This window comes from Solea solea, chromosome 4, assembly GCF_958295425.1.
Source record: "Solea solea chromosome 4, fSolSol10.1, whole genome shotgun sequence".
NCBI classification, from domain to species: domain Eukaryota; kingdom Metazoa; phylum Chordata; class Actinopteri; order Pleuronectiformes; family Soleidae; genus Solea; species Solea solea.
This window is the reverse complement of record NC_081137.1, coordinates 931,079-947,806: the sequence shown is the minus strand read 5'-3', so window position 1 is coordinate 947,806 and position 16,728 is coordinate 931,079. Positions and strand designations below refer to the sequence as shown.

At 41.0% G+C, this 16,728-nt stretch overlaps 1 protein-coding gene across 4 annotated transcripts; it reads right to left on the bottom strand.

Annotated features, from left to right (window-relative positions):
* Positions 1-468: 468 nt before the first annotated feature.
* Positions 469-12,360, bottom strand: slco2b1 (solute carrier organic anion transporter family, member 2B1). 4 transcript variants are annotated; one of them, XM_058628028.1, is made up of 16 exons: positions 12,253-12,360; positions 11,672-11,804; positions 10,910-11,047; positions 10,074-10,236; positions 9,706-9,933; positions 9,384-9,482; positions 9,104-9,234; positions 7,821-7,908; positions 6,850-7,014; positions 6,126-6,315; positions 4,852-4,996; positions 3,889-4,049; positions 3,689-3,753; positions 3,455-3,575; positions 2,680-2,739; positions 469-2,263 (listed from the first exon to the last, which is right to left on the bottom strand). In XM_058628028.1, the coding sequence occupies exons 2-16, from the start codon at positions 11,756-11,758 to the stop codon at positions 2,065-2,067; spliced, it is 2,040 nt and encodes a 679-aa protein (XP_058484011.1). In that variant the 5' UTR covers positions 11,759-11,804; positions 12,253-12,360; the 3' UTR covers positions 469-2,064. The 4 variants fall into 4 exon arrangements, with proteins under 4 accessions (XP_058484011.1, XP_058484012.1, XP_058484013.1 ...); XM_058628029.1 differs by having other exon boundaries at positions 9,706-9,930; XM_058628030.1 differs by lacking the exon at positions 2,680-2,739.
* Between the last annotated feature and the right edge of the window lie 4,368 nt (positions 12,361-16,728).

Below are 16,728 nucleotides of genomic sequence, written 5' to 3'. Positions count from 1 at the left end.
TCTATCTATCTATGTATGATATCCATCTATCTATCTATCTACCTATCGAACTAAGATACCTATCTATGATATCTATCCATCTATCTATCTATCTAAGGTATCTATCGTAAACATGCAACTTCAAGGTTCTGCTTGAGGAAAGAGGAACCGTGGAGTCAGATGAAGAAATCACGTCTGGACTAGTGAGGAAAAGTTCACTGAGGTTTTGTCACGTTCACACGTCTCGCTCACAAATCAAATACAAACTTTTGTGACATCGTGAAAGTGGCAGAAACCCGAAATGACATCTCGCCGTGATTTTGAATTAAAGCTTACACTTAAGAGTTAAGGGCTAAGGTTTGAGTTAAGTATTATGTGCACAGTAAAAGTAGCGTGAAAAAAAGTCTCTCTTTTTTTCACAGGAGGAAGACAGATTACAAATTAAAGAGAGTTGAAAATATCGGAGCTGTTGAATTAACAGTTGAGACAGAAAGTGTGAGACATTTTTATTTTAAACAAAACTCAGTCAGTATTTTTATTATTATCATTCGTAAACGTAAAATTGAGCAGAACCAGAACTGGAGAATCTTCTTTTTGTTGACCGTTGTGGTTTTATGATTATTTTTAGTTATTCGCTTGAGTTTGACTGACAGACACTTCCTGTTGATGCGTCTTCTCGAGCCTCCAAGTCCCAAAGAGAATTAATCAAAAATATTAAAGATATTCAATGTTTTTGCTCGAGGGAAATGTTCAGTAACGTAAAAACTGAAAAATGAATTTAGTCTTGATTTGTGCTGCAGGAAGCTAGAGAACTAGAGTAAGTCATTCATATAAAACGTTAAAAAAACATTTTTTTATAAAAATACAAATAGCTTGATGATGATTCAGGCGTTTTCAGCATAATATACAGACTCAGTATCCACTCCAGTCTTCAGATGATGTAAAAAACAAAACATAATATCTTGATAACATGATTCTCAGTGAAGCGACAAAAACGTGGAATAATCAGTAAAATATATTTTTTTTTCTTTTTTTTTTAAAAAATCAAACAAACTGAAAAACATCCACGACTTTCACGTGATGCTTAATAAATGCTTCTGTGGGAAGGGGCGGGGCTTGTGATAAACTCCGCCTTCTCTGGCAATATGGAATTTTCCTTCAGAAAGATAATAATGAAGAAATAATAGAGAAACGAACAAACGACCCAGTGAAAGTCCATTTAAATAATAATGTCCCTGTTAAAGCGCTGAAATGGAGACATTTCTATATTGAGAGTGCAACAATGCTTTGGTTGATGATGAAAGAAATGCTACGTTACCTCTGTTTAAAATACGGCGACTCGCAACCAGCGCGACAAACTGCGTTCGGTGTAAACACAGCACCAGTCTCCTGATCTATGTCTAAAACCTGAATCTTAGTTTAAATGGACTTTCTGGGTCGTTTGACAAATAATGAAGTTGATTTTATGACTGGCAAAAATCACATATTCACATTTCATCCATGGAACAGCGATTAAAACTTTGGATTAATGTCCTTAATTTTGGCGTATTGGTACGTTTCTCTATTGTTTTTCTCAATAAAGGCTTTTTTTTTTTGCCATGGCTGGCAATTCACAGAACCGATCGCACTAGCCCTAACCACTGATGAGACCTCCATCTTCATAAAGGACGGATCAGCTGCCCTCGTCAGTCCTGCAGCTATATGTTGCTAACACGGCTAACAAAATGGCCACAAAGGTCTAGTGCCCTGCAGTTTTCCTGTTCACTTCACTGCAGCGTGTGTTTAAAGTTATCAATGTATAAAAACCAACACATCTGCAGCTATATACAGTACATACTGTTCATATATGGATTAGCTTATGCACATCACAGATATGGATTAGTTTATGTACATCACAGATATGGATTAGCTTATGTACATCACAGGAGAAGAACATGACCAGAAATTAGGCTGTGCATGTATTTACGTGTTTGTTGACATGTAAATGTCGGGAGGAACCGTCGTTCCCGTTCATTCACCGACGATGGGGTCACTCCCGCTTCCTTTCGTTTATCCATCCTCACGTCCTCTGATTTGCGGCGGTTTTCAGGTCTTGATGTGTTTCCGGATGCCGTCGTCCTTCAACGCAGCTTCCTCCGTAGTTTTCTGCTCAATCGCCTGCTCGTACCCTCCTCTCCCATTCAGCTCCAGCTCCTGATGTCTGGCTCTCCGCCGCAGGACCACAACAGTGAGCAGGAAACAGAGCAGCGCACCGCACAGGAAGACCACCTGCAGACCCAGAAACCTGCACACAAACACAAGTCTGACTTAAACACCCCAATAAACCCAGGACTTTCAGAACAAACGATAGACCGGCATAAACCAGCAAAGACCAGCAGGGTTACCCGAACCTCAACCAAGAACAGCTCAGAGCTTAAACCCCAAATCCTCTTGCTGTGAGACATCAGTGCTAACCACAGGGCTGTACTTGTGATTCATTTCTGCCTGTTGAAGAATTAGTTTAGTCTACTTCAAATACTCAAGTTAAGTTGAATTTGGTTGAAAAAGGTGCATGACGCAATGTCACGTCAGCCAATTAGTGTTGGTATTCTTACATACACTTCCACTTGCAATTCTGGACCCCAGTGTATCACAGCAACTCACAGCTAAGTGCAGATAAAGGTTCTAGTTCTAAGTCAAAAAAGTCAAAAACAAACTTACAAAGATCCAAAAATCCCAAGGAGAAAATATGTGTGACAGGAACTGAGAGACAACAAGCAGCTGTAAATGATACACAGGTGAATGTAATCAACAAGAAACTGCAGGAAGTGAAGTCAGACAGAGACAGGACACAAGCACGGATACAAAGTAAAACAGGAAGTCCACAAAATACACAAAACAGGACACCAGTCACTCCAGGACAACAACAAAACTCCGACCAAAGTAGGAAAATGAAAGTCCAAACAATATGAAAAAAAACTCCAAATAAATCAAAGCACTGGCAATGAAACAAAGGTCAAGGTTCAGGGGTCATGACAGGGGTCTTGTATGTGCTGACACTGTGTGAGTGTGACCAGGAGAAGGCGGGGCTAAAATACAGCGAGTTGGACTCCCCGGTCGTTAGTGTCACTCGAATGAGTAGTACTGAAGTTTTCTCATTTCAGCTTTTTTCTTTTAGGGGAGTTGTGCAAACATCTCGAAAATATTATTAATATTGGACATGTATATTTCAGGCTGAAGTACTTTTAAAAGCTTGGCTCATTTAAAGTGGAAAAAAATATGAATGTATATTATTTTTTTATTTATTTTAAAAAAATTTACTTTTTTATTAGCAGTTTTTGCGAAGGTGACATTTTCTGCCACTAGGAACAAATTAGTCAGTTTTCTTTTAGAAATCTGACCCTGCAAAAAAACCCCTGATCCATCAAAATCAATGTTCCTGCCAATCATTGACTCATCTCAGGGCCACCAGTGTCAAAGGTGAAGGGAGACTCACCTGTGTCTGAAACTGTCCAGGTTGAAGTAGAGACAGGAAGTTTGCTTGCCGCACTTTTTGCCCCACGCCAGGCAGGTGGTGTCGATGACGGTGCCGTACAACACCGGGCACGGCATAAACGCTGCACCGAGTCAGGGGACGAGGACACATGGACAGGAGGTCAAGAAATCACTACATTTTAAAAGAAAAATATGTGGTTCATCTACTGGAGAGCAGGAGGATAAACGGACTCACCGAGCACTCTGAATAGCATGTACTGAACTCCCACAGCAAAAGACTTGTCCTCTGTGGACACCGTCCTGCAGCAGGGACACAAACATCACAGTGATGATGATCCGACTGCGTCACTACGCTCCGATGTTCATTAACCTGAGCATAAATGAGGAAAACTGACACCAGTGAGTGAATGATCTGTGTCATATCTAATGTCACACCTGAGTATCATCATGTATGATGGCGTCTGCGAAAAGGAGGCGATGAAGCAGGTGATACCCAGAAGAACCATGAAGGGGAGGAGCAGGTGCGCACAGCCACTGCCGCAGGTTCCAGGTGAGGCGTAGCCGAGACCACTGATGCACTGACACTCAGTGTAGTTCTGAAGGAACAAAGACGCACAGAGAACTCAGGTGTCGCCCTCTACAGGAGAAGAATCAACACAACCTTTTCCTGTACATTAGCTTACACTTTGTTAGCACAGTTATGAAATCAACATAAAATTCATCTTCTTCAGTCGGCCACAGCGGATAATACATTATACAATACAAGCCTGCACAAGACTGAAAAAAAATATGATCGGGCCAAGGGTGGAGCCCTGGGGTGCACCACAGCAAAGTTTAGACAGGGAAATGAAGATTCATCATTCAACAAAAAATTATTCAACGGAAGGGCTAAGATATGAACACATGAAGAGACAAATTACTGCATGCAAATACACTATGAGTGAAAATGGACATAAGGTGGTGAGGTGGTGAACCTCTTTGCATGACTACTGGTCTCTGTCTCCTCAGAGGATTTCACAGCTGTCTGTTTTCCCTCAGACAACTTCAGAACCAGAAATATTTCATTAATCCCTGAGGGTAAACTTGGTCAATTTCCACAGAGAGTGACGAAATCCAAAAGTCACTGAAGTAGCAGCTGCTGCACTCACAGTTTTCTTAAAGATGTTTTGTGAAACACACAGGAATGTAGGGATTGAGTTTAGGAGAATTCACTAAAGTTTTGTGTTTGTAATTTTAGGAAAACCGGTCACAGAGCAATAAGATCTCAAAATGCCACCCTTGTGTTGTTGTGAAAACAAACAATATGCCAAAACTGTCACTGAGAGTCAACTACAGTCTTTGGAACAAGTGTGAACAACGCTCCCTGGATTTCACAGTAAAACGATGAATGAGACCTACTGTGATTTTGCCATTGATGCCCATTTCCATGGTGATACAGCCAGCGTGACAGGGAGACCTGAACTCCACTCCGTCAGAACCACAGACCGGATTAAAGGCGTCCTGAGGACACCGGCAGTTAGAACTGCACGATAACGTGTCAGAGCTAAACACACAAACATACAAAACACATTTTCAAAAATAAGTTAGATGTTTATTAGTAGATACAATGTGGAATTTTAGCCGTGTGAGTAAGAATTATTACATTTGTCTTAGATAAAGTTTTCTCCACCCAAACCCCCAACAATCAGGATAAATAATAAAAAACAAATTTTGAAATGAGAAAAACATCCCCATACAATGAAAAAAACTAACAACAGTAAGAAATATCTGGTAATAATGGAAAAAAAGCATCTTATTATATCCACAATGTATCTTGCAAAAAGGTTGTAGATATAACAAGATACTTTACTTATTATAGTATCTTGTTATCACAAGAAAAATGTTAACGAGAAAATATCTCATTATATAAGAATATGTTCATTAAAAAGTGTCCCATTAATAGGAGAAAATGTTAACGAGAAAGTATCCCAGTAATACGACAAAATGTTAGCGAGAGAGTATCAAATTAATACGAGAAAATGTTGGTGAGAGAGTATCTCATTATTATGAGGAAACGTTAATTAAAAAGTATCTCATTAATACGTGAAAATGTTAACTAGAAAGTACCTCATTATAACGAGAAAACCTTAAAGTGAAAGTATCTCATTATTACGAGAAAACGTTAACGTGAAAGTATCTCATTATTACGAGAAAACGTTAACGTGAAAGTATCTCATTATTACGAGAAAACGTTAACGTGAAAATATCTCATTATTACGATAAAACGTGAACGTGAAAGTATCTCATTATTATGAGAAAACGTGAACGTGAAAGTATCTCATTATTATGAGAAAACGTTAACGTGAAAGTATCTCATTATTACGAGAAAAAGTTAACGTGAAAGTATCTCATTATTACGAGAAAACGTGAAGGTGAAAGTATCTCATTATTATGAGAAAACGTTAACGTGAAAGTATCTCATTATTACGAGAAAAAGTTAATGTGAAAGTATCTCATTATTACGAGAAAACGTTAACGTGAAAGTATCTCATAAAGAGAAAACGTTAACGTGAAAGTATCTCATTATTACAAGACAACGTTAACGTGAAAGTATCTCATCATGAAGAGAACACGTTCTTGTTATTGAAAGAAAAAAATTCAAATGACAGCATCTCGTTACAACGACGCGGTACCTGGGAGGAAAGACCTCGGCGACTGTCTGGGTGGAACAGCCGATGAGGTGCAGCGGCGTGGCGGTGAACATGCAGAGCAGGATGACGGTGGTGCACAACTTGCTGGCTCCACTGACTGAAATACTCATCCTTCGCATCAGAAGTCCACCCAGGACGGTGCCGAGGACCGCCAGCGGGATCCCGACTCCGCCTGAAAGACAAACAAGGGCCGCTTTATCAATTCCATTCAATTTAATTTGTTTCGCGGCAAATCACAGCATACATAATCTCAAGACACTGCACATAGTAAGGCAAACACCTTTAAAATATCATTGAGATAACTCTACAGAACTCCTTTTAACAGAAGAAGAAATCTCTGACAGAACCAGACTCGAAGATTTGCAGCCATCTGCCTAGACAGGTTGGGGTGAACGGAAAAATGGGGGACAGAGGAGAGGAAGGGGAGAGAAAGAACAAGAGGGAGTTGAGGTAGAGACAGAAATACAACAATTATATCAAGTAATACCCGGTATTAGTTGCTGCAGTGGAAACAAACATGGTTCCAGCTACAGTTCCTAGTTCCTGGTATTAGTTCCTGCAGCAGAAACCCAAATAATTCCAGGTACAGCCACTAGTTCTTGGTACTAGTCCTGCAGATGGTGACAGGTCCAGTTCCGAGTTCCAGTTATCTAATTTTTAGCTGCTGTCAGACAAGTGGACGTGACGCTCACACGTGTGGACTCACCGATCATCATGGTGGCAAAGGAGACGGTCTGGCTGAACTGTCTCTCGATGAACTTGGCCATGAAGGTGGAGAGGCCGGCGAGCATCGCTGCCAGGTTGACCTGAGCCAAAACCACCAGCAGGTAGATGGGACTGCGCAGCGTCCGCAGAGCAATGCGAGGGAAACCTGGAGGACGCCAGCGGACAGAGAGCACGGATAACTGACGGGGACCGTCAAGTCGGATTGATCATTTCAAGCTCACATACCAGCACCTGGATCCAGAAGAACTTTCTGGATCCGTGACCATCTTACATAAACATGTATACAGATCTGAACTTGTTCAAAGGGACTGAAGCATGCTACATTAAAACAGACGCCAAATCCGAAATCTGGATCAGATCCAGAAGAAACTTAATCTGACAGTGGAGTCTGATCCTGCACACACTGACCAAAGTTCAGTGGGGTTGGTCTTGTGCCCACTATGTTTTTTTTCTGCTAACAGATTTTTACAAAATCATTCCCATTCTGATCATTTCAGGAATGTGGAAGTGACAAAATAGAATCAAAACTGGAAAACGAGAGGTTTCCTGGTTCTCATTGAGGAAAGAGCAACAATCATGGATAAAGGCAAAACGATCCGTTATCTGATTTTCTTGTTTGTGCATAATCAGGAAACGGTTTTGTGATTCCCGATTGTAACCTGGAAACTATTGTTTCAACGCCAAACCGAGAAGTGAGGACAGTTTTAGACTAAACGTAAAGTCCTGTGGAGAAATCTCTGCTGTGGATTTAAAGTGACGGTGAACGTCTGAGAGGTTGAATCCAGCACCGGTGTCGCTCATCCTTCGCCTGCCAACATGGCGGCTCAGAGATACTGTAGTTCACATTGATACGTACAGAGTTCAGATCATCGGGATGCGTTTTCGGTGTCGATGAACTTTCGTCACCTGCGGCTTCATCAGACAGGAAAGAGAAGAGTGAGAGGCTCTTACTTTTGAGGAAGTGAAGGAGGGAGACTTCCTGTAGAGGCTCTGACTTTGTCTGAGCGCCTGGTCTGGACTCAGGATCGTCTGCATCGTCCTAGACGTGTGTAGAAACCAAAAGTGAAGCAATTAACATTGTTATTGTAATCTGCTTTAATCTGCTGCAGGAAGGAAGGAAGGAAGTCTGCAGTTTTTTAGAGATTATGTGTGTTTACATGTAACATCTGTTTACAGACATTTCCAGTTGATGTTGACAGTTGTTTACAGATGTTTTGTGAATGAATGACTGAATGAAGGCTCTGCTCATTGAGGCTAAGGGTCAGTGGGAAACTACAAAGTGAATCATCTGAACTCATAAAATGTGAATGTTGTGCAACAACAGCCTGATATGAGCGTGAGGTGGAGTTTAACGGCGTCTGTGAGAAATGAACTCATCGAACATGTTTTCCAGGAGCTGATGATGTGATCATGTGATGCGTTTTCTGCATGTTGTTGTTTGTTCACTGTGACAGGAAGAGCCGAGGAACGCGCTTCTGTTCTCATCACGCGACGCGTCGCTGTTGTTTTTGGCGAGAAAGCAAAATGCTGTGTCGTGTCAGGAGGAGATTGTGCAACAACTGTGTTCTGTTCAAACAAAAATGCCGGAGTTCACATGAACTCATCGGAACGTCTGAGTGAAGCCAAACATTCATCTAACTTTCACTTTTCAAAGTTAAAAAAATAACAAAAACAAAGCATAGCTGCACACAGGAAGTGATTCGACCTGTGTCACGACGGACGGAGGGAGCAGCAACACTGAGCGAGTCGAGCGCTGTGGGAGTTTGACGGGATACACACTTCCTGTCTCCGCCCGCCCCTGCCCTGCACTGCATACACACAAACGCTCCTTCTAAGATTAAACTAACTCTGTGTGTATGTGTACCTTAATTTACGTCTTTCTGAAGTCCAAAAAACTCAGAAACCTATCTTCTGGGGGACATTTTTCAGAGTTAAAACCTGGTTTTAGGGCTCAGGTTAAGCACTTAGTTGTGGTGTGTGTGTGAGCGTGTGTGTGTGTGTGTGAGGACATTTTGTCTGTACTGGGTTTAGGGTTAAGTTTAGTTTACTTGTGATGGTTAATTGGATTATGGAATGCATTATGTCTATGATGTGTCCTCACAAGAAAACAACTGTGTGTGTGTGTGTGTGTGTGCTCATTTATCTGATTTATCGTGCTCTAACTTGAACTTTTAAAACCAGTTTGAACCTTTATTCTGTCATATTTGAACAATGTTTTTACTGCTGTCCCTCACCTCTCGGCACATGTCCCGGGGGAAGAAGAGGTACGGCAGTGCAGTGAGGAAGAGGAGGCAGGAGGCCACGAGGAAGCCGAGCCACCACGCTCCCACCCAGCGCAGGTCTTTAGGATCCAGCTGGATCTCATCTGGACAGAAGACAGAGGACAGAAGAGTTGACGGACAGAGCAAATGTCACATTTTCCTTCTCAAAATAAAAGACCAAACTCTAATAAAAGTCTGAACTGTAGAGAGTGAGAGAGTCCAGCTGTGGACCCTCAGTGCGCCGCCTCCTCACCTCTGGGGAACTTGTCAAAGTCGACGTAAAATCGCATCATCATGGAGCCGCTGATGAAGCCTAAGGCGGGGCCAATGGAGGTCATGGCGAAGAGGATTCCTGAAAACAAAGAAGAAAGATTGAAGAAATAAATCATCAAAATGGAATAAAAGGACATTTGAGAACGTCGTCATTCCCAGGTTTATGTAGACACTGATCTACATTTTCTTACATTTTAGGGACCAAACAACTAATCATTGTTTGCAGCAACTATCCAGACAAAACCACGTGGGACCCAAATATAATCCTGACTGGTCCACATGGACAGTTTCTTTTCTGTTACCCAGGTAGAGAGGCGAGTTGCTCTTGCTGGCGAAGTCGTCGATGTAGGAGATGCCGAAGGGCTGGATGGGAACGGTGGCGATTCCCAGCAGCAGCTGACCCAGCAGCAGCAGAGGGTACACGCCCTCCTGGGCGGGGCTTTTCTGCTGGCTGCAGTTCTGATTGGCGGACGAAGAGGTGAGGAGGCTTTGTGATTGGCAGAGGTCAGAGGTGTTATCACTCGAGGCTGCTGGGAAACAAGAGAGGAGGTGAGCTGTCATAAACACTGACCGTGTCAGGACCAGCGGTCCTCTTGGAGACCAAAACCTGGTCCTAATGAGGCAGAACCACATTTCTGAGGAGTAGCTGTGTGTGTGTGTGTAGCCTCACAGCTCATGTGGGCGGTATATTCGTACGGTCCACTCAGGAAGTGCGGCAGAGCCATAAGTAACGAGGCAAAGCAGGCCAGCAGAGCTCCGCCCCCGATGCACCGCGGCCGATGGACGCGACTTCCGAAGAAACTCACAAAGATGATGAGGATGGTGTTTCCAACCTGAACACACACACACACACACACACACACACCACAATTCAAATCTTAGTCCTAAACTTAACCAGTTCCTTAGGACCAGGTTTTCAGGTCTCCACTGAGCCTGATTGGTCTTGGGAGAATATCAGAGTCTGACTCTGGTCCAACTGAACGTAAACTTGTCGTTAGTAAAGTGTCGTCGTAAAGAATTTCAGTTTGGTTAAAACGTTAGTTCTTTTCCCTGAAAGTCATGGAAACATCATGACTTTGAGAAGTGACATGGAGGTTCACACTGGACACCTGTGGGGAGCGTCTGTATCGTTAAACCTCTGTATCGCGGGAACTTCCGTATCACGGGAAGTTCCGTATCACGGGATCGCATATCATGGAATGTCCACATCAAATACGTGGAAAGTCTGTATCGCAGAACTTCCGTATCGGTAATTCTGTAACGCCTGTTTTGCAGAATCTCTATCATGAAACACCTGAATCGTGAACTGCGATTCACTGAGCGCCCCCGTGTGTGGCAGTGTTTGGACGGGTTGATCCGTCACCGCGGCAACCATGCTCCTAAATTGCACAGTTGAATGTTCGTGGTTGAGCGAACACACCAGTTTGTGCAAAGTCAATCTGATTGGATGTGAAATGGATGGAAACAGAAATCAGAGTTAAGTGTGGCGAGTGTTTCTGTACCGACCTCGTTGAAGGCGGCGAGGAGCCCGGACTTCTGGCTGGAGAGGCCGTAGCGCCGCTCGATGGTGGTGATGGAGCTCTTCATGTAGCCCGACACCAGCAGCTGAGCGAGCTGCAGCAGACTGTGGCAGAACACGAAGAACTGCACGGACAGAGAAAGAGAGACCAGATGGAACTCTTGTTGATCCTGAAGTCTTTGCGACTTTGGGGCATGGGGAGTTTGAGCGAGGTGTAGGGCGCGCTCCAGTTGTAGAGTCGGACTCAACGGTGCCGAACAACTCCCGTATTCAGAGTTGTACACGTTTCATGAAGTAAAGCAGGTGTTACCTGTTACTGATGATGTTACCGGTGAGTGAAGATTAGCCTTCGTCCAAGTCGCATTCTCCCAATCGAAGATGGAAAGTATCCCAGAAAACTCTGAATACGTGACTTGTTCGGCACCGTTGAGTCCGACGCTACAACAAGAGCGCCCCCTACAGTGGTAATTCCAGGTTGTCAACTCGCTCAAACTCCCCATGCCCCAAAGTCGCAAAGACGTTAAACCTGTTTACTTCAACAACATTGGACAAAGGCTAATCTCGTAAACTCAGGAACTGCGACGTCATTCGGACTCTGTCCTGACTCGCTGTAACTGACAGTCGCTGTTAACGTCATCAGTAACAGGTAACACCTGCTTTACTTGTCTGTGATCACACGCACGCACGCACACACGCACACGCACACACAGCTATATTCGCTGTTGTGTTGTTTTTAAGCCGGGACAAACCTTGATGCTGCTGAACACACTCTGGCGCCGAGCGCAAGGTCGCGACCTGGCAGGGTCAGAGTTCACGTTGAGGTCACAGGTCCCCATGATTCAATTTGTGACACACAGAGAGGAGGGAGGAGCTGAACAAAGCCTGAAACACACACACATACACAGTGGTTTTTAGTCACCCTGGTGTGGGCCTGTGAAAACAGAGCGAGAGAGATAAGGCTGCAGTGAGAGAGAACACACACACACACACACACACACACACACACACACAGTTTTTTCATAATGCAGCATATCATTCATTAAAACTTTGAGTATTTCGACAAAGTCGTATTTGTTGTGTTTAAATAGTTGAAATGTTTTGCAACATTGAAATGGAAACCAGGCGTGTGTGTGTGTGTGTGTGTGTGTGTAAATTCAGGTGTAATTTGCTGCTCTAATGAGTCATGGCAGCTTTATTTGTGCGGCACATTTCATAAAACTCACGTGAAAACCCTGGAAACAATAAGACACTCCTGTTTGAACAAAAACCCCCGGTCTTAATCACAAAAACAGAGAAATACAATGATGTCAGAGCTCAGTGATGTTTTTACCTCTGTGTTGACTAATGAAGCAGAGAATCCAGGGAAAAACGATCAGCAGCAGCAGCAGCAGCAGCAGCAGCAGCAGCGGCAGCACTTTCACTTCGGGTCTGACTTCATGTCCTGACACTCCTTCTGGAGGGAGGAACTGGAATTTGAGCCAGGCGGGACAGAGAGAGGAGGAAAAAATTCAACAAAGAAAAAAACAAAACAAAAACAATGAGTGAGAGAAAGTTTTACACACACACACACACTCATGTTTGACATTCATTTCCTGGAGACTTACTCTAACCTTAACCACTATTACTACTCGCCTAATCTTAATCCTAACCCTAACCTCAACCTAAGCTTTAAACATATATTCACCTTAAAATGTAGTCATTTATGTTATGGGGACTTGCTTTTTGTCCCCATAATGTGACTGTGTAAACAGGTTTAGGTCCCCACAACATTAGTAATACCTGGACACACACACACACACACACACACACACACACACACACAAACCCTGAACAGATCTGCTTCTGAAAAAACTACTTTGTAAGTACAAAGTAGTTTTTTTGTGGAATCAACCTTTAAAACTTGAAGTATTTATACAAAGTAATATTTTTATTGAATTGTCTAAATACTTCAAGTTTTAAAGGTTGATTTCAGACAAAAAAACCTACCTAAACAAAACCTTTCTACATACTTAAACCTTAAAGTTTTTCCTGAAAAAAACGTGTTTTTACGACTTTTTAAATCTACAAAAAACTAAAAACAAAAGTGACGGGGTGATCTGCTTCAGCGACGCTGGTTTAACAGGAACACACTTCACTGCCGTTTCTTATCAAACCACCACAGTGATGACCATGTTTTTGGCAGATAAACCGCCTTGTAACACAAATACAGGCCTTTATCTGTGGGTGACGCTTCATTTGTACAAAAATGCCTACAATTTGAATGATTTTCTCCTTCTTTATTTCCTGTATTCAGAGTAAAGGCATGAACTTTTCTTTGATAAATAAAGAAATGAAACCTGATTCTCCTGAGAGAACATGAACAATCTGCTGCTGATGTTTGTTTATCTTCCTGCGGTTTTTTTTACCGACCCAACGCACAAAGTCCACATCTGCAGAAACACGTGGAACACAGCGATATCTGCTGGCCACAGTGTGTAACAGCTCTACTGCAAATCAAACCAGGCTCAATGATATTCATGTTTTTATTGTCATAAATACTACATTTCACATATGTGCTATTTTAATTTCATTTAATTTATAGATTTTCTAATAAAATAGTGACCGAAAAGAACACTCAGGATATTTCCCATGGTACAAAGTTTAAGTGAACAGTAGTATTTTTATGTGGAATCAACCTTTAAAACTTTAAGTATTTATACAAAGTAGTATTTTTCTGTGGAATTGACCGTAAAAACTTTAAGTATTTATACAAAGTAGTTTTTTTTTATATGTGGAATTAAGCTTTGAAACTTTTATTTATACAAAGTAGTTTTTGTATGTGGAATTAAGCTTTAAAACATTAAGTATTTATACAAAGTAGTTTTTTTATGTGGAATTAAGCTTTAAAACATTAAGTATTTATACAAAGTAGTTTTTTTATGTGGAATTAAGCTTTAAAACTTTAAGTATTTATACAAAGTAGTTTTTTTTATATGTGGAATTAAGCTTTGAAACTTTTATTTATACAAAGTAGTTTTTGTATGTGGAATTAAGCTTTAAAACTTTAAGTATTTATACAAAGTAGTTTTTTTATGTGGAATTAAGCTTTAAAACTTTAAGTATTTATACAAAGTAGTATTTTTATGTGGAATTAAACTTAAAAACTAAGTATTTATACAAAGTAGTATTTTTTATGTGGAATTAAGCTTTAAAACTTTAAGTATTTATACAAAGTAGTTTTTTTTATGTGGAATCAACCTTTAAAACTTTAAGTATTTATACAAAGTAGTATTTTTATGTGGAATTAAACTTAAAAACTAAGTATTTATACAAAGTAGTATTTTTTATGTGGAATTAAGCTTTAAAACTTTAAGTATTTATACAAAGTAGTTTTTTTTATGTGGAATCAACCTTTAAAACTTTAAGAATTTATACAAAGTAGTATTTTTCTGTGGAATTGACCTTAAAAACTTTAAGTATTTATACAAAGTAATTTTTTTTATTTGTGGAATTAAGCTTTAAAACTTTTATTTATACAAAGTAGTTCTTTTATGTGGAATTAAGCTTTAAAACTTTAAGTATTTATACAAAGTAGTATTTTTATGTGGAATTAAACTTAAAAACTAAGTATTTATACAAAGTAGTATTTTTTATGTGGAATTAAGCCTTAACATTTTAGGTATATATACAAAGTAGTATTTTTATGTGGAATTAAGCTTTAAAACATTAAGTATTTATACAAAGTAGTATTTTTATGGTTGAATTAAGCTTTAAAACATTAAGTATTTATACAATGTAGTATTTTTCATGTGGATTTAAGCCTAAACATTTTAGGTATATATACAAAGTAGTATTTTTACGGGGAATTAAGCTTTAAAACATTAAGTATTTATACAAAGTAGTATTTTTATGTGGAATTGACCTTTAAAACTTTAAGTATTTATACAAAGTAGTTTTTTCATGTGGAATTAAGCTTTAAAACTTTTATTCATACAAAGTAGTTTTTTATGTGTAATTAAGCTTTAAAACTAAGTATTTATACAAAGTATTTTTTTCATGTGAAATTAAGCTTTAAAACTTTTATTTATACAAAGTAGTTTTTTTATGTGGAATTAAGCTTTAAAACATTAAGTATTTAAATAAAGTAGTATTTTTATGTGGAATCAACCTTTAAAACTTTAAGTATTTATACAATGTAGTATTTAACACTAAGTATTTTGGTTTTGGTGTAGCAGCGCCACATACAGGCCATGCATATGAACTACAGCATTTAGTCAGTTTAAGATAAAGTTATTTCTTTTTCCAAACACTTATAGTTTTACAGGTTGATTTCACAAAAATACTTTGTCTAAATTCTATGAAGACGTTTCCTGAAACAATTACGTGTTTTTACGACGTAAAAGATTGTTTACGCTTACGTCAAATCTAACAAACCAAACACACATTCAGGATTAAAAGTTATGGCTAAAACTTAAAGGGTGCTCTCTCTGTGTTTGTTGTGTACGGCCCCTGAGGGCCTTGCTGTGTTTGTTTGTGCTGCAGCTGTTGCATGCTGGGAGCTCCTGGGGACTGCCTGCCTAATGTTTCCGTCACTTTCATCAGCGCGTACAGCGGCCGCTAATGAAACACAGGTGATCATTAATGAGCGCCGCGGTTCACGAGTTGAACAAACACTTAGTATCACAAAGTATCTGATGCTAATTACTCCCGCGGGAGCGGAGACGCAGTGGTGGCACGGGTGGATCACAGTGACATCAGTGACCTGCGGGGACGAACTCTCACATCACAAACAACTGGAAATCAGCATTGGTTTATGTCACATTGAGACATTGAGCTAAGCTAACAGTGTGTGCTAGCTAAACCTCTCCAAAACTGAACTGCTGCTCTTCCCTGCCGAGCCAACGATACATCATAACATCGGCTCCATATCTCTGGCTCCTTCCAAGGTAGCAAGAAACTTGGGTGTCATGATTGACGACCAGTTGACCTTTACAGATCACGTTGCTTCTGTCGCCTGCTCATGTCACTTTGCCTTTTTCAATATAAGAAAAATCAGAGCGTACCTAACTCGACAGGCTACCCAGCTCCTAGTACAAGCTCTGGTCGTCTCCAGCCTTGACTACTGCAATGGGCCTCCCGACCTGTGCTGTGAAACCACTACAGATGGTCCAGAACGCAGTGGCAGGCCTGGTCTTCAATCAGCCTAAAATGGCACATGTCAGTCCTTTGTTCATTGAGCTCCACTAGCTACCCTTAGCTGCCCGCATCAAATTCAAATCACTGATGCTAGCCTACAAAGTGCATCATGGGTCTTTTCCCACCCACTTAAAACCTTCTGTTACCCCTCGACGACTCCGTACATTCAAGGATTGTCGTCTGGCGGCGCCAACACCCCGCACAAGACAATCCAGACTCTTCATGTTTCGTTCCACGCTGGTGGAATGACCTACCGAGTGCTACCAGAACAGGGGCGTCCCCAGAGCCGGATGAACGCAAAGGCAAACTAAGTCTGCTCCGATCGACTGTCGCGCTGCGGGCAGGCGGGCGAGGCCTTTCCAAGACGATCTAGAGTCGGTCGCGGCGCACCACCGGCGGAGGAAATTTCATGTCAAACTTATGTGTGACACTGCACTATAGAAATGACTGAAACATGACTAAAACTAATAACTTTTTAGTCCAAAAGACTAAAACTAAGACTAAATCTAGAATGGCTTCCAAAAATAACACTGCACAGTACACCATCCAGAGAAACATCCAGACCAGTGGAGAAAACTGCTGAACAGTCCAGACCAGGAGCTGAGCTGCTGAGTGTTGAATACCAGAAAAT

Coding starts and splice junctions, on each gene's coding strand:
- slco2b1 (XM_058628028.1), bottom strand. CDS start 11,758: ATGGGGACCTGTGACCTCAACGTGAACTCTGACCCTGCCAGGTCGCGA. Junction 11,048..11,671: donor GTGTGTTCAGCAGCATCAAG/GTTTGTCCCGGC, acceptor CTGTCCGTGCAG/TTCTTCGTGTTCTGCCACAG. Junction 3,754..3,888: donor TCATACATGATGATACTCAG/GTGTGACATTAG, acceptor TCCCTGCTGCAG/GACGGTGTCCACAGAGGACA.